This window comes from Pan paniscus, chromosome 11, assembly GCF_029289425.2.
Source record: "Pan paniscus chromosome 11, NHGRI_mPanPan1-v2.0_pri, whole genome shotgun sequence".
Lineage (NCBI taxonomy): Eukaryota > Metazoa > Chordata > Mammalia > Primates > Hominidae > Pan > Pan paniscus.
In genome coordinates, this window is record NC_073260.2 from 11,614,139 (window position 1) to 11,639,768 (window position 25,630).

A 25,630-nucleotide genomic window follows, 5' to 3' on the forward strand; every position below is an offset into this window, starting at 1 on the left:
CACTCCAGCCTGGGTGACAGAATGAGACTCCGTCTCAAAAACAAAATAATAAAAAATAAATAAATAAGAACAACAAGTTCCCAGAGGCAGTGTCCTGCGTTCAACTCCCACCCAGCTCTGCCACTTTTTTTCGGAATAACCTTGGGCAAGTCATTCCCGTCTCTGAGCCTTAGTTCCCTAATCTGTAAAATGGGTTGTGAGAGCTTCATGGTAGACATGAAAAGTAGTCATCACTGTCCCTGGTACATGAAGGATGGCCATAATAATAATAACGATCCCACATCTGGATTTCCACTCAGCAGGGCAGCAGGGTGGCCCCTGCAGGCCCTCTGCCTGGCTGGTCTCTCACAGTTTGGCCTCCCCAGATTTCTCGGCTGGAGCAGACATGGGTGACCCTGCGGCAGCGACACACAGAGGGTGCCATCCTGTACGAGAAGAAGCTCAAGCCTTTTCTCAAGAGCCTCAACGAGGGCAAAGGTACTTCCTTGTTGCGTGACCTTGGACAGGCTGCAGCCCTCCCTGGGGTGGCAAAGACTCCCAGCATGGACAGTGATGAGAGCCTGGCTGAGCTCTGTGCAAGCTACTTTCCCTGAGCTCACTGTTCCTGCTGGCAGCTGTGTCAGCCCTGTTCATGTCCAGGCTCAGCCCTTGGGGCTGGGCCAGGGCTGCAGTGGGTTCAGTTGGGGGAATCCGAAAGAAAGGGTTTGTCCCAGGAGTCAGGAGCCCTTGGGGCTCTCTCCCGGACCTCAGCCAGGCCCGTTCCCTCCTGCACCTCGGCTTCCAGGACTGCAGTGGATGGTGGGGCACTATAGGATCTCTAAGCGCCTGCTGCCTTTCTCCTTGCAGAAGGCCCGCCGCTGAGCAACACCACGTTTCCTCATGTGCTGCCCCTCATCACTCTGCTGGAGTGTGACTCGGCCCCACCAGAGGGCCCTGAGCCCTGGGGCAGCACGGAGCACGGCGTGGAGGTGGTGCTGGCTCACCTGGAGGCCGCCCGCACAGTGGCACACCACGGAGGCCTGTACCACACCAATGCTGAAGTCAAGCTGCAGGGTGAGTGGCGGGTGGCATCTTGGGGGGCTTGCAGGCCTGGGCCTCCCTCCACCTGCCTCACTGCTTCCCTTTCCTCCAAGGCATCCATTCACATTTCTCCACTCTTCTGTCCTGCCCTGTCTCCCTGACCCCTTCCTCTCATGTCTTTTCTTTTCTTTTTTCTTTTTTTTTTGAGATGGAGTCTCACACTGTCGCCCAGGCTGGAGTGCAGTGGCACAGTCTCGGCTCACTGCAACCTCCGCCTCCCAAGTTCAAGCGATTCTCCTGCCTCAGCCTCCCAAGTAGCTGCAATTACAGGCATGAGCCACCATACCTGGCCAAATTTTTGTATTTTTAGTAGAAGTGGGGTTCCACCATGTTGGGCCGCTGGTCTTGAACTCCTGACCTCAGGTGATCCACCCGCCTTGGCCTCCCAAAGTGCTGGGATTACAGGTGTGAGCCACCGCACCCAGCCTAAAATGTATACATCTTTCTTAGGAAATAATTTGGAACTTAACAGAAAAATATGAAAAAAGAAAAAAAATCACCAAAAATCTGCAAACATATTTAACATTAATATTTTATGGTCTAGTCATTTTTAAATTATATGCTGCAAATAACAGGACAAAGATGCTAAACTACAGGGTCGTGTTGATTCACAAACCTTGTTGGATCCCTGGCGGAGTTGAGGGGAGGTCCCTAACAGGGGGGTCCTGAAGAATGCTAGGGCTCTGGACAGGAACCCCAGCCTCTGCCCTGACCCTATGCCCCAACACTGCAGGGTTCCAGGCCCGGCCGGAGCTCCTGGAGGTGTTCAGCACGGAGTTCCAGATGCGCCTCCTCTGGGGCAGTCAGGGTGCCAGCAGCAGCCAGGCCCGGCGCTATGAGAAGTTCGACAAGGTCCTCACTGCCCTGTCCCACAAGCTGGAACCTGCTGTCCGCTCCAGCGAGCTGTGACCCCAGGGACATTTCCCCTCTGCAGCTGCGGACAGCGTCAGGGGCAGAGGGGCACAGACCTTTCCCCAGAGCACCCCAAGGACACTGTGATCAACCCGAGAATGTTCTGGGTTCAACTCAAGCATCTCCCTTGCACCTCCAGGGTCCTGCGTGGACTCTGGGTTCCATCCCACCTGCTACATGCTCACCAGGTCTCCGCTGAGGAAGAACAGGAACGCTGGTTCCCCCACCAGCTTTTGCTGCTCCCCTTCCTGCTGGGGTTCCCTGTTTTCGAGCCATGGGAGGCAGGCTGCTCACGCCTCCTCACTCTCCGTCTGTCCCTCACCAACACCAAGGCCTCCATCTCACTGTAAATAAGTCTCTGTTCTGTAAATAGATGTACAGAAGCCATGTTATTTCTTTCATATAATAAACTTTTATGACTCTTTATTCTGTCTCTCGGGCTCCTGGGGTAGAAGGAAGCACCTTTTCTCAGGCGAAAGGTAGAAAACTTCATTCAACAAATGTTGTGAGTGAGTGCCGAGTATCTGGGGCCAGTGGCATGGGAGTAAGAAGAATTTACCAAGACAGTTGTAGGTAAAGAAAGGCAGATTTATTACAGGAAGCATGAAAATGCATTGCAAGGTAGCAACGGGCAGATCAGCAGAAGAGGAGCTGACTGCAAAGAGACAAAGCCTTGCTGTGAGTTTTTATGGGATGGCATTTCTGCTGTGTGCTGAACAGGGCTTTCTGCAGTACTGATAATGCCAAGGTTGCAGTGGGCTAACCTACATGCGTCCGGTGAGAAGTTGGGCACAGGAGGGCTGTGTGTCCTGAACCATCAAGAAGGCAGACTTCTGGCCAGGCACGGTGGCTCATGCCTGTAATCCCAGGACTTTGGGAGGCTGAGGCAGGTGGAGCACCAGGTCAGGAGATCAAGACCATCCTGGCTAACATGGTGAAACCCTGTCTCTACTAAAAATACAAAAAATTAGCCGGGCGTGGTGGTGGACGCCTGTAGTCCCAGCTGCTCGGAAGGCTGAGGCAGGAGAATGGCGTGAACCTGGGAGGTGGAGCTTGCAGTGAGCCAAGATCGCGCCACTGCACTCCAACCTGGGTGACAGAGCGAGACTCTGTCTCAAAAAAAAAAAAAAAAAAAAAAAAGGCAGACTTCAAGCTTATCTGCTTTCTCTTTTTGCTTTCCCCTGGTCCCATCAGCATGACTCATTTTCCCTAATTAGGACTCAACAACAAATACTTCTTTAGCACCTGGGACAGTCCAGATTGTGCCAGGAGCCAGGGTTACAGCAAGTATGAAAACCCAATCCTTGCTTTCTGGAAGCTCACAGACCAGCAGGAGAGATAAATAGCTAATTCCAACCCAGTGCTCCTATCCGCTGCCCTGCCCTCGGATGGATGCCATGGCAACAGTTCCCACAAATGCACAACCAAAAATCCGAGGATTTGGGGTGGAAGGGCTTTTTGAAATCTATGATCCCAACTCCCCTCTGGAAGACTGGTGCCTGAAAGGAGAAGGGACTTTTCCCGGGTCACAGCAGCAGCAGAGTGGGAAAGGCTCCACCTGGCTTCCTGGACCCAGACTTCTCTCCTTTTTTCTCCTTGATAGTGGGAACTACTCGTTTTCTTCTTTTATTTCTTTCCTTCCTTTTCTTTCTTGTTTTTTTTTTTTTTTTTTTTTTTTTTTGAGATGGAGTCTTGCTCTGTCGCCAGGCTGGAGTGCAGTGACAATCCCAGCTCACTGCAACCTCTGCCTCCCGGGTTCAAGCGATTCTCCTGCCTCAGCCTCCCCAGTAGCTGGGATTACAGGCATGCGCCACTACGCCCAGCTAATTTTTGTACTTTTAATAGAGACGGGGTTTCACCATGTTGGCCAGGATGGTCTTGATCTCTTGACCTTGTGATCCGCCCGCCTCAGCCTCCCAAAGTGCTGGGATTACAGGCGTGAGCCACCGCGCCCGGCCTCCTTCCTTCCTTCCTTCCTCTCTTTCTTTCTTTTTCTTTCTTTCTTCTTTCTCCTTCCTTCCTTCCCTCCTTCCTTTCTTTTCTTCTTCTCTTTCTTTCTTCCTTCCTTCCTTCCTTCTTTCTCTCTCTTTTCATTCTTTCTCTTTCTCCTTTCCTTTCCTTTCTTTTTCTTTTTGAGACGGAGTTTCACTCTTGTCACTGCAACCTCCGCCTCCCGGGTTTAAGTGATTCTCCTGCCTTAGCCTCCAGAGTAGCCAGGATTACGGGCGCCTGCCACCACGCCCGGCTAATTTTCGTATTTGTAGTAGAGACGGGGTTTCGCCATGTTGATTCACCCGCCTCGGCCTCCCAAAGTGCTGGGATTACAGGCATGAGCCACCGCACCTGGCCGGAAATACTTATTTCTTTTTCAGGTTCTGATATTTGGCCCCAGAAGTCTTGTGTGTGTGTGTGTGTGTGTGTGTGTGTGTGTGTGTGTGTGTGTGTGTGTGTGTGACTATGTGTTGAGGTTGGTAGGGACACGGTCTTTGAGGTGGGCCATGAAGGCTGTTGTCTTGGTTCCCTTACTCCAGTGGGTGGGGGAGGTGGGCAACGTGGATCAAAACGAATCCAGGCCAAGCTGGAGGCCTGGGGAGCCTGTGCGCTGAACCTCAAACGTCTGGAGTCCTTTGCCTTCTGAATCCTTTGACCAAGAGAGGCTGATAACATGCAACCACGCACTACGGCTCTGGTAGCAGCCAGACTTGGGTTTAGTTCTATTGTTTACCAGCTGCGTGACATTGGGTAAGAGGCTTAACCTCTTCGGTCCCAAATTCCTCAAGATGGGGACAACAACAGAACCCATCTCCCAGGACTGATGCCAAGCATTTGGCCACAGTTGCTGCTAGGTGAGGGACAGTCCTGTTTCATACACAACGGAATGTTGATGATCATGTATCGATCACTTTCTGAGCCAGACAATTTGTGTGCCTTTATCTCACTGGAACAGCACCATTTCTCTGGATAGCAGATACTATTACCATATTATAAGGTATATAGGCACTTAGCACTAATGGCACAGAGTAAGTGCTCACCAAAAGCTGTTAGTGAAGGCACTTTTGTCATATAGAAGAAAAAAGGAGCATGGAAAAGGCGCTTTGCAAGGCGTAAGGTTCCGCACAAGTTTTTGCTGTAATTGTTACGTTGCCCTTTGTGGTCGTAATCCTTTATTTATTCTTTCTCAGCCACTACGATGGTCCCCTAGTTACCGTGGCCATGGAAACGCGGCCCGCCGTCCCGGATTGGACGGTTCGCGGGTTCCCCCTGGAGGCCACCTTCTGGTCCTGCTGCGGAACGACGGGCGGGCCTTGGAGGCGGGGAGAGGAGCGTCGGGAGTTGTAGGCGATGGGCGTGGCTGCTGCGGAGCGGTGCACGCCGGGAGTTGCAGTTCCCGGGCGAGGCAGTTGACTGCCCCACACCGAGCTCGGGCCTCACCCGGATGGCGGCTGCGACGCGCGGCTGCCGGCCCTGGGGCTCGCTCCTCGGGCTGCTCGGGCTGGTCTCGACCGCGGCCGCCGCCTGGGACCTGGCTTCCCTGCGCTGCAACTTGGGCGCCTTTTGCGAATGCGACTTCCGGCCCGACTTGCCGGGTGAGGCGCCAGGGAGCCCGGAGCGAGGGGCGGGCGGACGCGGGCAGACGCGGGAGCGCTGGGAGCCCGGCTGGCGCCGGCCAGAGAAGCTGAGGACCCAGAGGGTGGGACCGAGGGGCGGGGCCCGCAGACTTGGGAGGGTGGAGGGTACCCGTTGAGGTCCAGGAGGCCCTGCCAACCTGGAGAGAGGCCTCAGCCAGCAGAACCCTTGGTGGAAGTTCTTGGGCCTCCCCGGAATGGCCTGGCCGTCAAAGGAGAAGTGCAGTGCGCCTTGGGGATGGGCGGGGTCTGCGGCTGACCCCGTTGACAGCTCGCATTCAGGGCTGAGTGCAATCTGGAGGACCGCCTGGTGGGGGCGCTGCCGAGCTGAATCAGGCCCGAAGGTGGCTCTTTTCCGCCACAGACCCCAAGGTTTGCGTGCCATGTGCATAGGCAGCTTGGACAAACGTAAGGACACAGGAGTCCCAGACCAGGTTCCAGACATGACGTTCTCCTTGAACCTCTGCCTCGGTGGGATGTGTCCTCACCATCCTCCTGTGGCCCTAGGTCTGGAGTGTGACCTGGCTCAGCACCTGGCCGGCCAGCATCTGGCCAAGGCGCTGGTGGTGAAGGCGCTGAAGGCCTTTGTGCGGGACCCAGCCCCCACCAAGCCGCTGGTCCTCTCCCTGCACGGCTGGACCGGCACCGGCAAATCCTATGTCAGCTCCCTGCTGGCGCACTACCTCTTCCAGGGCGGCCTCCGCAGCCCCCGCGTGCACCACTTTTCTCCCGTCCTCCACTTCCCCCACCCCAGCCACATCGAGCGCTACAAGGTAGGCTGGATGCGTCCTTGACCACTGTTCTCACCATGGGGTGCCACCCTAGGGAGTAAGTCCTGAGCCCAGACAGGGGAGTCACCTGCTCCAGGCCACACACGGCTGCAGCCCCAGCCCTCAGGACCCATCCTGCAGAGAACTTGGGAAGGTGTCATTCTACCTGGCAGGGAGTACTTTGATTCCTTGGGGCAGTAAGGAACCCTGGCAGTACCTACATGCCAGGGTTGTTGTGAGGGACATGAGATTATACCATTGCAGATATCATTTATGGAGCACCTATGTTTGTCAGATAATCTGCACTGTTGTCTTGCTGGAAATCAGCCCCAATTTGTGGCTCAGAGGAAGCATCGGGAAATATTGGCTCTTACTACTACTGTTGTTGATTGCAGGGTACCCACCAGGCTGATCAGTTTCAGCCGTCAACACTGCTGTGTAGTTTCAGGGAACAGGAAGGAGACTTCCCCTTTTATAGAAAGCAGCAGGCGTTGTGGAAGGAGCCCTGAACAGGGAAGTGGGAGGCTTGGGTTTGAGTCCCTGTTCTGACTGGCTGTGTGACTTTGGGCAAGTCTCTGCCCCAATCTGGGATACAGTTTCACCATCAGTCTCACTAAGAGGTTGGTGCTCTCTGGAAGACCACATCCTTCCCTAGAAAGGAGATTAGTTTTTGGTTTGGGAAGAGGTCTGGGGTTGGGGGAGTTTCTCCAGCCCCCCTGGAACTCCTGTGTCTCCCCTACAGAAGGATCTGAAGAGCTGGGTCCAAGGGAACCTCACTGCCTGTGGCCGCTCCCTCTTCCTCTTCGATGAGATGGACAAGATGCCCCCAGGCCTGATGGAAGTCCTGCGGCCTTTCCTGGGCTCCTCCTGGGTGGTATACGGGACCAATTACCGCAAAGCCATCTTCATCTTCATCAGGTGGGGCCCGGCTTTGCAGGGGGCACAGTGGGGGGCCACTTCTCAGAGGTTCAGCTCTACAGCCTTAGCCTGTGCTCCCAGCAGAATCCAATTCCCCATGGGCTTAGCTGGGCTTTCCCAGTGCCCCCTGCCACTCTCAGAGATGACATTGTCATTCTGCCTGGTTGATTTCCCTTTGGACATTCTCAGCAAATTCTGGGCTCAGTCTTTTTGATCGCCACTTCTTTGTGGAAGCCCTGCCAGGTCAAGAAGTTTTCCCTCTTTTGTGGTGAGGAGGACACAGGCCTGGGAAAAACAGGAACAGAGTTCTTGTCCTTTAGTCCCAGCTCTCAGAATCCTCGCTGTGTTTCCTCAGGCAGCATGGCTCCGCCTCTCTGAGCCTCTGTCTCTGCTTCTGAACAGCGGGGCCAATAATGATGCCCCGATGCCTTCCTGGAAGTTCAGTGAGGGAAAGTCAGTTGAGGGACACAAAAGTGTTTTGTAAACTATAAAGTACGTGGCATGTGTAGGTGAATTACAGGGGCCATGGATGTGGACACCATGGAGGGGGAAGTGGAGCGTTTTCAGTGGAGTTGGCTCCTCCCCGCACTGAGCCATGTTCCTATGTCAGGTGGCAGCGGGGAAGCGAGGGTCCAATCCTGCCCTGCGCTAGTCCTCATCTGAGTCTCAGCCTGGGTCCCCCATGGTTTTAGCAACACGGGTGGCGAGCAGATCAACCAGGTGGCATTGGAGGCGTGGCGCAGCCGGCGGGACCGCGAGGAGATCCTCCTGCAGGAGCTGGAGCCGGTCATCTCCCGCGCGGTGCTGGACAACCCGCACCGTGAGTCTGGCTCAGCAGCCCCCTCCTGGGCGGCTTCACCCCACACCCAGGGGCCAGGCTCTCCCGGGGTCTCATGCTTTGCCCACTGACCCGGCAGTTCTGAGCCTGGCTTTGGCACTCCCAGCTTTGTGACTTTGGGTGAGCCTTACAGCCCCTGAGTCCTACACCCAGAAGGCGGCTGAGGGAACTGAGGCCAGCATTTTTCCTCCTGTCCCTGGGGGTTTGGGGCCGGCTTCTCCCCTCTTGTGAAGCACAAAGTCCCCTCCCCACCTACCCTTCCTGCAGATGGCTTCTCAAACTCGGGCATCATGGAAGAGCGCCTCCTAGACGCAGTGGTGCCCTTCCTCCCGCTCCAGCGGCACCACGTCCGGCACTGCGTGCTCAACGAGCTGGCCCAGCTGGGCCTGGAGCCAAGGGATGAGGTTGTCCAGGCTGTGCTGGACAGCACCACCTTCTTCCCTGAAGACGAGCAGCTCTTCTCCTCCAACGGCTGCAAGACCGTGGCCTCCCGAATCGCCTTCTTCCTCTGACTCTCTGAGTGGTGTCCTCGGCGCCCCTGATGGCCAGGCCATGCAGGAAAGGCCTGGGGCCTCTGTCACAGGAACCCAGAGCACCAAGTGAGATGAACGGAGTGTCGGCTAGGCCACGGGACAGATGGCCGGGAAGGGCCCTGGCCTCTAAACTGGCTCGAGAGCATCTTGGCCCGGCCACCTTCCCCAGGAAAACCCCTGGTCACCCCAGAACGTCACTGAGCCTTGACCTCCCCCTGCAGCCTGAGCCTTCTTACTGTGAATTATAACTCAGGGACTGTGGCTCGTGGCGGTGCTCCCTCCTCAGTCTGCCACCCTTGCCCCTTGCCTCCTTGGTTGGGCACCATACCTCCTCCCCTCCACTCCACACCCTGTGTCCATATCAAGCCAGGTGGAGCCTTCTCAGTTTCCAGAAATGGAGGGACTCAAGCTGCCACTTGGGCCTGGTTTTAGATGTTTTTAATTTTGTAAAAGAAGAGAACAAGTATAATAAACTCAGCTGTGGGACCAGAGGACTGTTGCTAAGACTTTTAATTGCTCTGGAAGGAGGCAGCTGGCTGAGTGCCAGTGTGGGGAGGTGGGTGGAACTCGTCCCGTCGCCAGCAAGAAGGGAGGGTCTGGATGGTCCCTTCAGACAGCTTCATAGTAGGTGAGGTCCTGATCAACCTCAGTTTTGCTGAGACTTGGGCTGGGTCCCCAGGTGGACTCGGCCTTGCTGGAAGTTGAGCTCATGCCCTGGCTCTTGCCCTGGGCACCCTCAGCCTTGCTGGACCTCTGGCCCTGGCCTTGGGCATACTCAGTCTTGCTGAGGCTCCAGTTTGATTCATAGAAAGCCTCAGTCTTGGTGGAACTTCGGAGCAGTCCCCTGCTTCGGCCCTGGGTGGCATCAACCTTGCTGGGTCTCCAGCTCCGGCCACGAGCAGCCTTGACCTTTCTGGGCCTCTGCCTTGGGCTCTGGGTGGTCTTGGTCTTACTGGGCTCCTGCCTTGGGCCCTGGGTGGCCTCAATCTCGCTGGAGCTCTGCCTCTGGCCCTGAGTGGCCTCAGTCTTGCTGGAGCTCTGCCCCTGGCCCTGGGTGGCCCTGGTCTTGCTGGAGTTCTGCCTCTGGCTCTGGGTGGCCTTGGTCTTGCTGGAGTTCCTCTTGTGTATAGTGGCCTTGGTCTTGCTGGAGTTCCGCCTCTGGCTCTGGGTGGCCTCGGTCTTGCTAAGGCTCTGCCTCTGGCCCTGGGTGGCCTTGATTTTTCTGGGACCATGGCTTAGTGCCTCCCTGTTGTTCCCAGAGTCCGAGGATTGCATCTTCAACAGTGACGAGTCAGAGAATGTCACGGCGGTGGCTGAGGTGCTCCTGTATTCCTGGCAGATAGCCGACGTCTCAGTCTCTGAGGTGCTTGTGGTCCTGACTAGGAAGGGTGTGCCAAGAGCCCCCATCAGGCCTGCCGCACCTGCCCTGGACAGCTCTGGGAAAAGGGGCTTCCCAATCTCACACTGGCCTATGGCCCAGAGGCTTCGCATCGCCAAAGGGAAAGACCTGCAGATCACCCCCGCCCAGCCCCCAGCGACCCAGACCCTGAGGCGTGGGGCTGTGAGATGGGGGAGATGCCTAGGAGCCCCCTTCTCCCAGTCCCAGGCCTCTGCTCTGTGGCTGCCCCTGCCCTCTGTGCTCCTGTTGCAGCAGACAGCCCCAGCAGGGCCCCTGCGTCCCCCCGCCTGGCACCCTCCTGCTCTTCCATCCTCGTCCCCACTAAAAGGTGCTAAATGCACCCACACCCCGGCTTCCCCCGCACTGTGTCTGCCCTGTCTCCTGGCTGTGGGTCACCTGGGAGCCTTCTTCCTGTTGGAGCTTAGAATTCACGTCTCAGGGCAAGGACTATGCCAGTCATTCCTGTGCCTAGTGTTGAGCACAGGCCTGGCCCAGGGCACTTGGGGAGTTTGCTGGATTCACAAAATGAAGAAGGGGCCTGGGCCCTGCCACTCGCCTCCCGAGCGAGGACTGCGCACACCCACCTTGGGGCCTCTGAGGAGCAGCCTCCCCATTCTTCACTTCTGTCTCCTCCAGGCTAGGGCCCTATGTACTGGGGCTAAAAGCCCCCTGGCCATGCACAAGGTTTGTGGGCTTATTTCAGGGACAGGGCTAGGAGGGGATGAGAGCAGAGCAGCAGCTACCATGAAGTGCCTGGAGCAAGCCTCACCTCGTCCTGGGCAGGCCCCGCAACAGTGTTACTCCCGCTCTAGAGCCACTCGCCCCAGGCCACCCAGCTGTCAGCAGCGGGCCGAACTCACACCTAGACCAGCGGTCTTCGACCCCTGAGCTTTGACCACCCTGCTGCCTTAGCTTCCTGAGGCCTGGCGGAAGCACCAGGGACTTACAGCTCATGCTGGAGGCTGAAGAGATCTGGTCAAGGTAGCTGTCAGATAGGGACGCCACCTTGCTAGGTATGAGCTCTGATTTTTTCTCCTATGGCAAGAAACAGGCTTTGTAGTTCAGATGGTAGGAGGCCCGTGCAGCTGCACCTCTAGAAGGCCAGCAGCCCTGGGCCCCTCGGTGGTCATTCTCTTGAGCTTGGAGGTCTTTGAAGGTGCCAGGTTAGGGTGGGGTGGGGACACGCAGAGGCTAAGCCTGGCAGGAAGGGGAGCGACCAGGCTAGACAGGCATGGTGCCGTGAGAACGGTTGTGTTGAAGGGGCTGCTAGCGCCTTGGTTTTTTTCAACTGCAAAATGAAAATTAGTTCAGGTGTGGAACAGGCTTCTGTAAATTGTAAAGGGCTGTGCCCTGGGGAATGCTTACGGAGGACTTGAGGAGCTTCTGTATGCTTTACCCCCATCCATTCTCCCAATACAAGTGGAGACGGAGGGATGGGGAGAGCTGCTAATGACCATTTCACTGAACAGGAAACCAAAGCTCAGAGCCCCTAAGCAACCTGTCCAGGGCCACTCAGCTAAGAAGCAGAGAGGCCGGGTTTGAATCCAGGTCTGCTGGCTGCCACAGCCAGACCCTACCTAGGCTGCGGGTCTCTGCCCACGTTCACACCTGTAGACAGCGAGGTACACCATAGTGCTCCAGGCGCCAGCTGGGAGTTGCGCTCTGGGCTCCATCCACTTCAGCCCAATGTCTCCCTGGGGGAGGGAGCCTCTGACTTCAGGGGTCACACAGAGGGAAGGTGTGTACTTTAATATTCATTCTAACATGAGCTAGAAAACTGAAGAGCTAGCACTTTCTTTCCTTTTTTCTTTTCTTCTTTAGACAGGGTCTGGCTCTCTCACCTAGGCTGGAATGCAGTAGTATGATTACGGCTCACTGCAGCCTCAAATGACTCTGGGGCTCAAGAGATCCTCTTGCCTCAGCCTCCCAAGTAGCTGGGACTATAGGCATACACCACCATGCCTGGCTAATGTTTGTATTTTTTGCAGAGACAGGGTTTTGCCATGTTGCCCAGGCTAGTCTTGAACTCCTGGGCTCAAGCAATCTGCCCATCTTGGCCTCCCAAAGTGCTGGGATTACAGGTGTGAGCCACCGCGCCCAGCCACATTTTCTATTGATGGCAAGGGATGCTGGTATTCCTCTACTTCAATTGCTTCAAGTTTCCTTTGAACATTAGTGTACTTGATGTCTACCAGCAGCAGAACAGAGGAACACACTGTGGGACTGTCAAGGATGGAATATTCTGCAGCACCAGCGAGAGGGAGCAGGCCGCTGCCACCCGCCGCAGCGTGAGTGACGCTCACCATGCTGTCCATTTATGTGAAGAAAAGACGAAACTCATGTTTGGTGTTAGGAATCAAGACAGCCTTGTAGGTGGGGTGGGTTACGGGAGGGGCCTCGAAGGGGGCCCCAAGGGGCTTCTGGGAGCTGGGAAAGTGTTCTTTCTCGATCTGGATAATGCTATCATGGGTGTAATGCAGTTTGTGAAAATTCATCAAACCGGTACTTATGATTTGTGCACTTTTCTATATTTATGTTACGTTCAATAAGAGGTTTTCAGAAACAAATTTAAGAATTAAGAAAATTCTGGGGGCCGGGTGCAGTGGCTCATGCCTGTAATCCCAGCACTTTGGGAGGCCCAGGTGTGCAGATCACTTAAGCCCAACAAAAATACTAAAAATACGAAAAATTAGCCGGATGTGGTGGCACACACCTGTAATCCCAGCTACCTGGGAGGCTAAGGCATGAGAATTGCTTGAACCCAGGAGGCAGAGGTTGCAGCGAGCCGAGATTGTGCCACTGTACTCCAGCCTAGGTGACAGAGCAAGACTCCGACTCAAAAACAAAAAATTCTGGCACAAGCGGCAAGTGGCTAGTGCCTACAGTAGAATTCATGACAGTGACCATGAGCAGGGCTGTGACTCCTCTCTCTGAGGGCCCACATCCCCACACACCCTTCGTCAGGAGCACCCCTTGCTGGTACCATCCCCATCTCATAGCAAGATGTCCCCAGCCCATCACACAGCTGAGGGAGTGCAGAGCCAGGCCTGGAAGCCAGACTCCACTGGCCTGCATCCTTCAGCCCTGGGCTGGGGTACGCTGTGCCCCAGACCCCAAGGGCTCCGAGCCCTGGCCTGTACTCCACTTACCTCTTTTTTCTCCTTCTCCTTTTCTTCCTCCTCCTCAGGGGCCTCAGCTTCTCCCTCTGAGCTTCCCGGTTTTACCTGCGGAATCTCAGGGGTGGCCTTCAGCTCCTCGGAGGTCGCAATCAAAGGCTCCCCCTGCTTCCATGAGTGCTGCAGGGCCAAGGCCTTCTGGCGCTCCAACTCCTGCCGCTTAAGCATCCTGCCAAACGTTACCCCCCAGGTATTGTCAGTCTCCCTGGCCCATGCTGGTCTCTCCAAGGACTAGACAACGGCCCCATCATGCAGCTGGAGCCAGAGGAGCCTGGAGCTGCAGCCATTCCCCAGCCCTGGCCTGTGCCCCTTGCTCCAGGGCTTACCCCACAATGCCTTGTGGGCTGCCGGCCTGCAGGCTGCCCTCCACCATCTGCTCCAGCTGCAGCCTGGCCAGGTGGGCTATCTGGGTGCTAAGCACCTCCTCCACCGACATGCCCGGGAAGAGGTTGGTCATCAGCAGGGACAGCTGCCACGAAAGGGGGTGACCAGAGCCAGGTGAGGGCCAGAGCAGCAGACAGACAGCACGATGTTGCCCTGACCCTGCACAGCCAGATTTGGCCCTTCCCAGGGCTGAAGAAGGAAGAGTTTTGCAATGTTTTTTGTTTGCTTGTTTGTTTTGTTTTTTGAGACAGAGTCTCACTCTATCGCCCAGGCTGGAGTGCAGTGGCACAAACTTGGCTCACTGCAACCTCTGCCTCCCGGGTTGAAGCGATTCTCATGCCTCAGCCTCCTGAATAGCTGGAATTACAACCGTACACCACCATGCCTGGCTACTTTTTGTATTTTTAGTAGAGATGGGGTTTCACCATGTTGGCCCGGTGGGTCTCGAACTCCTGACCTCAAATGATCCACCCGCCTTGGGCTCCCAAAGTGCTGGGATTACAGGCATGACCCACCATGCCTGGCCTTATGATTGTTATCAAACCAGATTTCTTTGGGGGCCGAGGAGTATCTTTATGCACCGGGCATGACTCCGGAGCCTACACTCCTGACGTGGCAGGAACCTACCTTTGGTTGCTTGGGGTTGAGGAGCAGGACAGTGGCCACATCCTGGCGGGCCCCAAAAATGTTCTGCAGCAGCTGCCGGCTCTTGGCCCGGTACAGGTAGTACTGGGCCTTCTGGGGGTTGTGCCGGATGGCCGTGGAGAAGTGGTTCTCTGCCTTCTGGAACTGCCTGCACGACACAGTGGGTCCCAAGCTGCTATGAGCTGGGCCATCTGTGGGGAAAATGGTGGCTACTGGGCCCCACTGAGGAGTTAGAGGGAAACCAGGCTGGGTCTGCTCCCCTCACCATGCCCCTCTCCTCTCTCTCCATCAGGTACGTCCCTGATGGAGCCAACACTTCGATGCCAGTGTGAAACTCCAACATCAATGAATATCTTTATGATCTTGGGGTAGGGAAGGCCTTTCTGAGAATGGCATAAACCCATCGGCTAAAATGAATATATTAATTTGACTATGATTAAGTTCCAAGTTATTGAGTAGTAAAAATATCACAAAGAAAAGCAGTATAGGCCGGGCATGGTGGCTCACGACTGTAATCCCAGCACTTTGGGAGGCCAAGGCAGGTGGATCGCCTGAGGTGGGAAGTTTGAGACCAGCCTGGCCAGCATGGTGAAACCCTGTCTCTACTAAAAATACAAAAATTAGCTGGGCGTGGTGGCAGGTGCCTGTAATCCCAGCTACTTGGGAAGCTAAGGCAGGAGGATTGCTTGAACCCGGGAGGTGGAGGTTGCAGTGAGCTGAGATGGTGCCATTACACTCCAGTCTGGGCAACAGAGTGAGACTCCATCTAAAAAAAAAAAAAAAAGGAAAGCATAACGGAGAGAGAAGCTTTTTTTTTTTTTTTTTTTTTGAGACGGAGTCTCGCTCTGTCACCCAGGCTGGAGTGCAGTGGCTTGATCTCGGCTCACTGCAAGCTCCACCTCCCGGGTTCACGCCATTCTCCTGCCTCAGCCTCCCGAGTAGCTTGGACTATAGGCGCCCACCACGACGCCCGCCTAATTTTTTGTATTTTTAGTAGAAACGGGGTTTCACCAGGTTAGCCAGGATGGTCTCAATCTCCTGACCTTGTGATCCGCCCGCCTCGGCCTCCCAAAGTGCTGGGATTACAGGCATGAGCCACCGTGCCCAGCCTTTTTTTTGGGGGGACAGAGTCTCACTCTGTCGCTCAGGCTGGAGTGCAGTGGCGCAATCCTGGCTAACTGCCAGCTCCGCCTCCCTGGCTCAAGGGATTCCCCTGCCTCAGCCTCCTGAGTAGCTGGGATTACAGGCACACACCACCACGCCCAGCTAATTTTTAAATTTTTTTATATTTTTAATAGAGATGGGTTTCACCATATTGGCCAGATTGGTCTCAAACTCTCGACCTCAGGCGATCCACCTGCGTGGGGATTACAGGGATGAGCCATCGCCCCCGAGGAGAGAAGCAGCTTGATTGACCCAGGGATCCCAGCAGTTGGCCTCCTGCCCGCCCTGCCCTCGGGCCTGCCCCGCCCACCGTGGGGGCGGGAGCCCACGCACCTGCGCCTCTGCTCGCAGAAGCCCATCTTCTCCTGCAGCAGGCCCATGCGCGTGTTGGCGCCCTCGTCCTGAGGGCTCAGCGCCAGCGCCTGCTGGTAGTCCGCCTCGGCAAAGGCCAGGTTGCCCAGCTGGAAGAAGCAATCTAGGGTCCGGAGGCGGGGGTGAGTGGACCCCCAACTCCCAGTGCCCGGGAGCCCCAGCCCAGCCGGCTCCAGCCCGGGGGCCAGGGCCTGAAACTGGTGGCTGATAACACCCCGCCGCGGTCTCCGTCCTCTCTAGTTTTCTGGGCGTCTGGGCACTGTTCCCCAGCTGCCTGTTTTGAGCATTTTAAGGAGTCTGGAGCCAGTTTGTCTAAGGCAACATTTCCCAAAGTGTGTTCCTGGGATACTGAGACTATTACATTTCCTCTTCCCTTGCTTCCTTCCTCTCTCCCTTCCTCCTTCCCCCCAGGGGCCTCAAGTGCCCAGTGGGGGCCTTAGAGATGGCGAGGCTCCCCCGCACCCCCCCTCCCCAGTGCCCTGGTCGCTGCGCACCACCTCGGTTGATGTAGAGTCCTTTCTCCTGCTGCTCGTCCCGGAGGGCCTTGTTCAGCAGCAGCACGCCCTCCTGGTAGGCGCCCTGCCTGTAGCAGTGCACGGCAAAGTCGTTGTAGGTCAGCAACAGCTGGCGCTGTGCCTGCCGCACCATGTCCTCCTGGTCCTCGGTCACCATGTCCAGCACCTTCAGGAAGTTCTCCACTGCCCCATCAAACTCCTGGAGCCGTCGGTACATGGTGCCCCTGTGGGGGGGGGGGCGTGGGAGACGGCAGGAGGGACATGAGCGCCAGTGCACCCCCACCGACTGGCGAGTGGCCATACAAGCCACTGCCGGCTCTGGGCCTCCTGACCCATGGAGGCAGTGGGGATCCCACCTCATTTGCTAGGTTTGTCCCGTGGGGCCAGCTCTGGACTGCTACTCAGATAACCCACTAGGCACTGAGCATTTTTTTTTTTGCAAAAATACCTTCTTTTTTGGGAGCCAGGTGTATGCCAGTCTCTACATTAAAGCATTTTGTACAAGAAGCAGGTGTTTTACCACCACTGTTTGGATAGGTTAATTGGCCCGAAATCACAGTGGCCTCTCATGTCACTGAATCACTTGTGGGATACTGAACCCAGCCCCTTGGCATAGGGAGAGATTGGCTGGGTGGACCGCCCCCTGGAGTCACTCCTGCCAGGGCAGCGGCACTCCCTCCTGAAATGCAGCAGGATGTGGTAAGTTCCTGGGACCAGACTCAAGCCTAAGTCTCCTCCACTGAGCTGGGCTCAGCGCCCAGCGTGAACTGCTTCGCAGGCTGCGGCTCTAGGATTCCTGGGGTAACTGAGACATGTGTTGGCATCCCTCTTCCAGCAGTAACAGAGACCACCTCTGCAATGCCTTAACCCAGTAGGAAGTAGGGAAAGACTGTTAGAGGCTAGCTGGGGAAACTGAGGCCCAGAGAGGGTCAGGGACTCTCCTTAAACCACGCAGAAAGTCTGGCTGGGCAGGACCTGGGACCCAAGGCCAGCACCTTCCCATGCAGTACCGGAAGAGGAAGAGACTGGGGTCCAGAGGGTTGTTCTCGATGGCACGGTTGATCTGCTGCAGTGCGTGCTGCAGCTTGCCCTGCACAGCCAGGATCCCCGCATCTTGGCGCGCCTGCTGGGCCTGGGCCACCATCTTCTGGAGCAGCATCCTGGCCTGCGGGTGCTTGGGATTCAACAGCAAGGCGCTGTGCAGATCCCGGTAGCAGAGGTGGGGCTGCAGGAGGCCATGGGTGGCATCAGGGGCACAGGCCAACTGAGCCACGGGACCTAGAGGCCTTTCTTCAGCAGGGTGGCATCACACCATGCCTCCTCCGTGCCCCTCACATCCCTCCATGTTCCACCCTTTCTGCTTTTTTTTTTTTTTTTGAGATGGAGTCTCACTCTGTCACCCAGGCTGGAGTGCAATGGCGTGGTCTTGGCTCACTGCAACCTCTGCCTCCCGGGTTCAAGCGATTCTTTCACCTCAGCCTCCTGAGTAGCTGGGACTACAGGTGCGTGCCACCACACCTGGCTAATTTTTGTATTTTTGTATTTTTTTTTTAGTAGAGATGGGGTTTCACTATGTTGGCCAGGCTGGTCTCAAACTCCTGACCTTAGGTGATCCGCCCTCCTTGGCCTCCCGAAGTGCTGGGATTACAGGTTTGAGTCTCCATGCCTGGCCCCTTTCTGCCTCTTGAAGGAGACAGGGAGCATCGTGGAGAAATTCCATCCCAGGCCCCATGCCAGCTGGCCCTTTCCAGATGTGACCTCAGGTGAGCCAGGCCAGCCCCAGTGGTTTCTGCAGATGCTACCTCCTTGTCAGGCCTCTGTGAAGCCCACTCAAGGTGCGGGGAGCGTGTGACCTCCTGACTGTGACGGTTGTGTCCTCCCTCCCCTCCCCTGCACTCCCTCTTCTCCTCCCTGACCTTTGAGCCCAAGACCCCTCTGCCCAAGCCCAGATTCGGGCCTGGGTACAGTGGAAACCTCCCCCAGCAAGTCCCTTCCACTGGGAGGAGGAAGGCGCAGCTCAGTCAGGCAACAGACAGTTCAACAACACCCTGTTCCCTGCGGGGTGACTGGCTGGCAGGTGAACGGGATGGTGTGGACAGCAGGTGTGGGTGGAGGGAGGGAGGGAAATGGCAGGAGCTAGGGGCAGGGCTTTGGCATAAGCAGCCTTGGGCTCCAGGCAATGCCACTGGGAACAGGCTGTGTGACCTTGGGCAAGTCACCTGGGGCTGGCTCTTCCTCTGTGAAACGAGGACAGTGTGTCTCTATCCCAAAGGGTTGCTGCGAGCCTCACAGCTAAGCAGGGGCAAAGTGCTGAGAACACGCCTACGTATCGGAGGGGCTAAAATCACAACAGTCACCAATAATTATCAATAATTACTAGTCTCAGCCGGGCGCAGTGGCTCACACCTATGATCCCAGCACTTGGAGAGGCCGAGGCAGGGGGTATCACCTGGCGAAACCTTGTCTCTCCTAAAAATACAAAAATTAGCTGGGCAGGTGCCTGTAATCCCAGCTACTCAGGAGGCTGAGGCATGAGAATTGCCTGAACCTCCTGGTAGAGGTTGTGGTGAGCCGAGATCTCGCCACTGCACTCCAGCCTAGGTGACAGAGTGAGACTCTGTCTCAAACAAAACAAAACAAAACAAATTACTAGTCTCATGCCACTGAATCGCTTGTGGGAGGCTGCAGCCCAGCCCCGGGGCACAGGGAGGAGTTGCCAGGGTGGACTGCACTCCCCGAAGTCACTCCTGCCAGGGTGGTGGTGCTCCCTCCTGCAATGCAGGCTGGCATTTCAGCCGCACCCAGGATGCTTGGAGAATGAGGTGAACCCGCCCCACCCCGCCCACCTGCTCCTCCCCATCCTAGCTTCCCAGCTCCCCATCCACCCAGGCCAAGCCAGAACACCAGGCACCCTTCTGGATCCTTCCTTTTCCTTCAAGCCCACCCCCAAGCCAGACTCCGGCCCTGCCTTCTGAAGGGCTGTGGGAATTGCCCCTCCTTGCCGCCCTCATGACTACCTTTCCCTCCACCTCACCCCACCCTGCAATGGTGCCCAGCCTCCTTCTTAGGCTCTGGCCTGCAGGCCTCCCCGCTGACCCACACTCCCTGCGGACACCAGAATGATCTTCCTAAAGCCCCCTGCCCTGGGGACACCTGGTGGAGGCTCCCACTGACTCCAGGGAGACTTCTCATCCCTGCCCTCCTCTCCTTGGTGCCCAGCACCCCCTCCACCTCCTTCCTTGTGACCCCAAGTTTCTATTGCTCCCAAGCTGTTCCCTGTACTGTCTGTCCCTGTGCCCAGCCCAGGTTGTGTGGGTGGTCAGGAGTAGGGATGATTCATTGAGGCAAACAGGAAAAAAGAAAGGAAGAGGGAGGAAGAGGAGAAAGAAGAAGAGGAGGAAGGGGGAAGGGAGGAAGGAGGAGGGAGGAAGGGGGAGGGAAGAAGGGGGAGGGAGAGAGGGGGAAGGGGGAGGGAGAAAGGGGGAAGGGGAGGAGGGAGGAAGGGAGGAGGGAGAAAGAAAAGGAGGAGGGAGGAGGGGGGAAGAGAGGAGGGAAGAAGGAGGAAGAGAGGAAGAGAGGAAGGGAGGAAGGGAGGAGGGAGGGAGGAAGAAGAGGCAGGGAGGAAGAAGGAAGGGGGAAGGGGGAAGGGAGGAGGGAAGAAAGAAGGAGGGAGGAAGGGGGAAGGGGGGAGGGAAGAACGGGGAAGGGAGGAGGGAAGAAGGGGGAGGGAAGAAGGGGGGAGGGAGGAAGGGGGACGGAGGAAGGGGGGAGGGAGGAAGGGGGGAGGGAGGAAGGGGGAAGGCAGGAGGGAAGAAAGAAGGAGGGAGGAAGGGGGAAGGGCTACCTCATGTTAGGTGCCCTGGGTGCCCCGGTGTGTGGCTTCAGAGGATTGTGGCTAAAGCCCTCCTAGTGTGCTCATCTGCCCAGGGACACCTCCCCCAGGCTGTGAGCTCCATCCGGACAGGGATGACATGCTTCTCTCATCTTTTGCTTCCCATGGGGTGCAGCACAGGCCTGGCACAGAGCCAGGGCTGAGCAACAGTGGAACAAGGACCTGACATGGTAGTTGAGTGGTCCAGGCCAGTGTGGGCCTCTTCCCAGGGAGGACAGCACCCACTGCACTGTGGGATGGGGCTTCTGGGCTGGCTGACAGCCTTGCCTCTTCCTGCAATCTTGGGGCACACTGAGGACTCCCAGGTTGGGGGGCATGCCCCTGCCCGCCCTCCCCACTGTACCTTCTGGAGAAAGTTGTAGAGTCTGGCCCGGAGGATGTAGACATCGGCGTTGGTGGTGTCCTGCTTCAGCTCGTTGGTGATGAGCGTGAGGCAGGCCTGATGCTGCTTGAGGGCCAGGAGACAGGCCATGCTGAGGGCAGAGGGCACAGAGTGCTCGTTTCCCGGGTGGGGCGGCAGGAAGTGGGTGCTGGGAGAAGGGGCTGGCAGGGGCACTCACCATCGGTAACGGAAGCATGGTTTCTCAGGCTGGAGCTCAGCAGCATGTGAGAAGACATTCAGGGCATCCAGGAAGGCACACTGCTCAAAAAGGCATTGTCCCTGGGGACACAGGGGACAGTCAATTCTGCTTGCCACCCCAGCCCAGCTGCACCCCCCAGTTGGCAGCAGAAAGCCCTGAGGCAGGAGGGAGAGATACAAAGACAAGGACAGAGCCTTTTAGATCTGGCAGAGACTTGAAGAGGCAGAGACACAGACAGAGATGGAGAGAGATACAGATCTGGGGAAAGACAGCAAGAGACAGTAAGAGATGCACGCTTGGCAAGAGACAGGAATACAGAGATTCAGGAACAAAGAGAAAATGCAGAAAACTCAGATAGCTGAGCCAGACATGGTTGCTCACACCTGTTATCCCATTCCAGCACTTTGGGAGGCCCAGGCAGGTGGATCACTTGAGGCCAGGAGTTTGAGGCCAGCCTGGCCAACATGGTGAAACGCCGTCTCTACTAAAAATACAAAAATCAGCTAGGTGCGTTAGTGCATGCCTGTAATCCCAGCTACTCAGGAGGCTGAGGCACGAGAATCGCTTGGACCCGGGAGGCAGAGGTTACAGTGAGCCGAGATCGTGCCACAGCCCTCCAGCCCGGGTGACAGAGTGAGACTCCATCTCAAAAACAAAACAAAACACTCAGATGGCAGAAGAGACCAGCAGAACTAACACAAACAGGCTGTAGCCTGGACCTGGGCCCTGGGTGCTGAGCCCCGTGCTAAGAACTTGAACTTGTTTTCTCACTGGCACTAGCATGCTTCTCTTATGGATAAAGGAACTGAGGCTCAGAGAGGTGAAGTGACTTGCACAAGGGTACACAGGAAGTGGCAGTGCAGGACATGGGCCCCCAACAGACAGATTCACACATGGTCTGAGGGCCCCAAATGTTTCTTTTTAAGAACAGAATTTTTTTTTTTTTTTTGAGACAGCATCTTGTTCTGTCACCCAGGCTGGAGTACAGTGGCACGATCTTGGCTCACTGCAACCTCTGCTTTCTGGTTTCAAGAGGTTCTCCTGCCTTAGCCTCCCAAGTAGCTGGGATTACAGGCGCGTGCCACCATGCCTAGCTAGTTTTTGTATTTTTAGTAGAGATGAGGTTTCACCATGTTGGCCAGGCTGGTCTCAAACTCCTGACCTCATGATCTGCCCAACTCGGCCTCCCAAAGTGCTGGGATTACAGGCGTGAGCCACCGTGCCCGGCCAAGAACTGAATATTTTTTGACATAAAGAAAAGACATCAAGCCCAGGCGCAGTAGCTCACACCTGTAATCCCAGCACTTTGGGAGGCCGAGGCGGGAGGATCACTTGAGGTCAGGAGTTGGAGACCGGCCTGGCCAACATGGCAAAAACCCATCTCTATTAAAAGTACAAAAATTAGCCAGGCATGTTGATGCACATCTGTAATCCTAGCTACTCGGGAGGCTGAGGCACAAGAATCATTTGAACCCGGGAGGTGCAGGTTGTGAGCTGAGATTGCGCCATTGCGCTCCAGCCTCGGTGACAGAGCAAGACTCCATCTCAGAAAAAAAAAAAGACATCAGGGTTATCTTTTTTTTTTTTTTTTTCTTTTTTATTGATCATTCTTGGGTGTTTCTCGCAGAGGGGGATTTGGCAGGGTCACAGGACAATAGTGGAGGGAAGGTCAGCAGATAAACAAGTGAACAAAGTTCTCTGGTTTTCCTAGGCAGAGGACCCTGCGGCCTTCCGCAGTGTTTGTGTCCCTGGGTACTTGAGATTAAGGAGTGGTGATGACTCTTAACGAACATGCTGCCTTCAAGCATCTGTTTAACAAAGCACATCTTGCACCGCCCTTAATCCATTCAACCCTGAGTGGATACAGCACATGTTTCAGAGAGCACAGGGTTGGGGGTAAGGTCACAGATCAACAGGATCCCAAGGCAGAAGAATTTTTCTTAGTACAGAACAAAATGAAAAGTCTCCCATGTCTACCTCTTTCTACACAGACACAGCAACCATCCGATTTCTCAATCTTTTCCCCACCTTTCCCCCCTTTCTATTCCACAAAACCGCCATTGTCTTCATGGCCCGTTCTCAATGAGCTGTTGAGTACACCTCCCAGATTGGGTGGTGGCCAGGCAGAGGGGCTCCTCACTTCCCAGTAGGGGCGGCCGGGCAGAGGCGCCCCTCACTTCCCCGACGGGGCGGCTGGCCCGGCGGGGGGCTGACCCCCCCACCTCCCTCCTGGAGGGGGCAGCTGACATCAGGGTTATCAAAATGGAAAAAAGCAACACTTCGTTGGTGTTTTATAGTTTAATATTGTTTTTCCTTTGAAATACACTTGGGGGTCACTGTGACCTTTTTAGTGCTTAGAGCCTCTGGACTCTAGATCTGTGGCGTTCTGTCCAAGACAATAGCCACTAGCTTTGTGTGGCTATACACATTTAAATTAATTAAAATAAAAATAAGAGGCCGGGCGCAGTGGCTCACATCTGTAATCCTAGCACGTTGGGAGGCCGAGGTGGGTGGATTGCCTGAGCCCAGGAGTTCAAGACCAGCCTGGGCAACAAAGTAAAACCCTGTCTCTACTAAAATACAAAAAATTAGCCAGGCGTGGTGGCGTGTGCCTGTAGTCCCAGCTACTCAGGAGGCTGAGGCAGGAGAATTGCTTGAATCCGAGAGACAGAGGTTGCAGTGAGCCGAGATCGTGCCACTGCACTGCAGCCTGGGTGACAGAGCAAGACTGTCTCAAAAATAATAATAATAATAAAATAAAAATAAGATATAAAATTCAGTTCTTTAGTCACACTTGCCACATTTCAAGGGCTCAACAGTTCCACGTGGCTGGTGGCTAGCATATTGGACACTGTCATTATGGCAGAAAGCCCAAATGGACAATGCTGCCAAACTTGACTCAACCCTGGCAGTAAACCAGCCTTGGAGGTGAGAGGGGCAGCGGGGGGGACCCAGACACAGGGACAAGGAGGAATCTAAGGAGACAGAGGCTGGGCCCAGGAGCCAGGAGAGCCCCCGAGAAGTGTGAGGTGGGTGCCCTGCATGGGCCCGGGAGGCCCCAGGCACCTGTAGGTAGAGCACAAAGGTGAGGCGCTCCAGGTGCTTGCAGTTGTCCTGCTGTAATGAGTAGGCCCTTCGCAGGTTCTGGGCGGCCGAGGAGAAGTCACAGAGCTGGAGGTAGGCCTCAGCCCGTAAGGCGTAGAAGTCCACCTGAGGGTGAGGGGACCCAGGCTGCTGGATCCTCCCCACCATCTGCCCCTGGAGGGTAGGGGAAAGTCTCCACCCCCCTGAGAGTTGACATCCAATTCCCATCAGGGACTTGGTGGCCCTGAGAGGAGGGATCTGGCAGGTGCGACAGGGAGGGAGGAAGCATGTTCCAGCAACTGCCTGTGCCCACCCAGGTCTGCCTCTCACCAGCTGTGGGTCCAGGTGGAGTGCGCGGGAGAAGAGCAGCACAGCTGTCTCCCAGTCTGCCTGCTCCAAGCACTGCTGGCCTCTGGAGTAGCTGTGGGGAAAGTGGGGACAGGCAGAGGGGTGGCCCTGACTGTGGACCAGCCCAGGGCATAGGGCTGGGGTGGGGGTTGTGGGAAGCAAGGGAGCTGGGTGGAGAGGCAGGAGGAGTAGACAGAAGCCCAGGGAGGGCAGGCTGGTGTTCCTGGAGTCCAGCCAGGCCATCAGCCTCGTTCCCACTGAGGTGGAAGAGCCCCATTAGACAGTTGAGTTCACTGAGGCCTGAAGAGAGTAAGTGGCTCAAAGCTGCACAGCATGTGAATGGCTGTGTCGGGCAGGAACCTGGGACCCCAAAGCAAGGTAGTCACTCACTATTCCCTGACTTTGAGGGGCACTGTTAACCCTGTGACCTTTGGTTTTACATCACAGATGCTTTGGAACACCTGGCTGGTCCCAAAGATGTGCTGCAGGATCCCTTTGGGGACTGGAATCACCCATGGCTTTGGGATGTCCTGTGAGGGGCCCTGGTCAACCTTCAGGGCATCCTAGAACCGAAGGACAGCAAGCTGGAGCAGGCCCCCGAGATGACCCCCACCCACTGACACACTCCCCAGCATTCTGCAGGGAGGGAGGAGAGGCGGAAATGAGGCCTGGAAGGAGGCACTCCCACTCGGGGTTCCGGTGGCGCTCCCAGCCCCATTCCCCTTAGGGTCGCTCCAACCTGTCCCTCTGCAGTCCTGCCCTTCTCCCTCTCCTGTGGTCAAGGTCAGGGATCAGGGTCCTCATGCTTACAACACTGTCTGTTCTCCCCCAGGGCCTTCCCAGCTCCCACTTCCGGCTACTGACACCCCAAGCTTTGATGTCTCCAGCTCAGGCCTGGTCCCAAGTCTCAGGCCTTGGGGGTCCTACAGTCCCTTGGGTAACCTTCAGGACCCTCACTCCAGCAGGCCACACTGAGCACCTCACCTGACTTCTGCCCCAGGTTCTCCCATTTTGGTGAGGTCACCTTCCCCACCAGCTACCCAAGCCAGAGACCTCTGTCCAAGCAGCCGCCGAGCCTTACAAGGATCTTTCACATGCCTGGTTCTTGGCATGGCGGCCAGGGCCTTCCCTGAGTCGGACTGCTGCCCCTGCCTCTCCCGGCCCTCACCCTTTCCTGCGAACCCAGCCTCGGTCTCTCTGCCTGGCCCTCTGCCTTTGCGTTAGTCTTCTCCCAAGCCCGCACCTCGTCCGAATCTGTCATGAGGCCCCTTCCAGGAGGACCCCGAGGCCTCTGCCAACTACCTCGCGGCCCTGGCCCTGACGTTGCTAGGCACCATCACCAGGACGCCCACAGGCCCCACCCCTCTGGCCACGCCCCCGGGAACCAAGCATT

General features: G+C 56.2%; 3 protein-coding genes across 19 annotated transcripts in view; 2 read left to right on the forward strand and 1 right to left on the reverse strand.

The window, feature by feature from the left end:
- SH2D3C (SH2 domain containing 3C) overlaps positions 1-2,418 on the forward strand; it is a 47,180-nt gene extending 44,762 nt beyond the window's left edge. For all 9 annotated transcript variants that reach the window (XM_003822299.4, XM_003822300.3, XM_008975816.5 and 6 more), the window contains 3 exons: positions 366-477; positions 847-1,053; positions 1,814-2,418. In XM_003822299.4, coding sequence (XP_003822347.2) covers positions 366-477; positions 847-1,053; positions 1,814-1,989 — 495 coding nt within the window. In that variant the 3' untranslated portion in view covers positions 1,990-2,418. The remainder of the gene's footprint in view (positions 1-365; positions 478-846; positions 1,054-1,813) is intronic.
- Positions 2,419-5,174: 2,756 nt separating this feature from the next.
- TOR2A (torsin family 2 member A) lies at positions 5,175-9,168 on the forward strand. Of its 5 annotated transcripts, XM_003822297.4 has the most exons (5): positions 5,175-5,579; positions 6,126-6,391; positions 7,131-7,306; positions 7,999-8,126; positions 8,412-9,168. In XM_003822297.4, exons 1-5 carry the CDS (start codon positions 5,429-5,431, stop codon positions 8,654-8,656), a joined length of 966 nt encoding a protein of 321 aa, XP_003822345.1. In that variant the 5' UTR covers positions 5,175-5,428; the 3' UTR covers positions 8,657-9,168. The 5 variants fall into 5 exon arrangements, 2 of the variants coding, with proteins under 2 accessions (XP_003822345.1, XP_008974061.1); XM_008975813.4 differs by lacking the exon at positions 7,999-8,126 and having other exon boundaries at positions 5,340-5,579; XR_612477.4 differs by lacking the exons at positions 6,126-6,391; positions 7,999-8,126 and having other exon boundaries at positions 5,341-5,579; positions 8,412-8,546.
- Positions 9,091-25,583, reverse strand: TTC16 (tetratricopeptide repeat domain 16). 5 transcript variants are annotated; one of them, XM_034929108.2, is made up of 14 exons: positions 25,481-25,583; positions 24,628-24,800; positions 24,220-24,310; positions 23,872-24,015; positions 20,785-20,885; positions 20,568-20,697; positions 17,343-17,557; positions 16,312-16,556; positions 15,779-15,920; positions 14,264-14,429; positions 13,579-13,721; positions 13,226-13,421; positions 11,024-11,111; positions 9,091-10,056 (listed from the first exon to the last, which is right to left on the reverse strand). In XM_034929108.2, the coding sequence occupies exons 1-14, from the start codon at positions 25,496-25,498 to the stop codon at positions 9,287-9,289; spliced, it is 2,622 nt and encodes an 873-aa protein (XP_034784999.2). In that variant the 5' UTR covers positions 25,499-25,583; the 3' UTR covers positions 9,091-9,286. The 5 variants fall into 5 exon arrangements, with proteins under 5 accessions (XP_034784999.2, XP_054973558.1, XP_054973561.1 ...); XM_055117583.2 differs by having other exon boundaries at positions 9,102-10,056; positions 25,406-25,556; XM_055117586.1 differs by lacking the exon at positions 11,024-11,111 and having other exon boundaries at positions 9,108-10,056.
- Positions 25,584-25,630: the final 47 nt, after the last annotated feature.

Excerpts from the sequence above, each read along its gene's own strand:
- TOR2A (XM_003822297.4), top strand. The coding sequence starts at position 5,429 with ATGGCGGCTGCGACGCGCGGCTGCCGGCCCTGGGGCTCGCTCCTCGGG. Across the intron at positions 5,580-6,125 it reads CTTCCGGCCCGACTTGCCGG|GTCTGGAGTGTGACCTGGCT; the intron begins GTGAGGCGCCAG and ends CTGTGGCCCTAG. Across the intron at positions 8,127-8,411 it reads GGTGCTGGACAACCCGCACC|ATGGCTTCTCAAACTCGGGC; the intron begins GTGAGTCTGGCT and ends CCCTTCCTGCAG.
- TTC16 (XM_055117583.2), bottom strand. The coding sequence starts at position 25,498 with ATGACAGATTCGGACGAGGTGCGGGCTTGGGAGAAGACTAACGCAAAG. Across the intron at positions 14,430-15,778 it reads TTCTGCGAGCAGAGGCGCAG|GCAGTTCCAGAAGGCAGAGA; the intron begins GTGCGTGGGCTC and ends TGTGTCGTGCAG. Across the intron at positions 10,057-11,023 it reads TTCAGCCTCCAGCATGAGCT|TCAGGACCACAAGCACCTCA; the intron begins GTAAGTCCCTGG and ends CACCCTTCCTAG.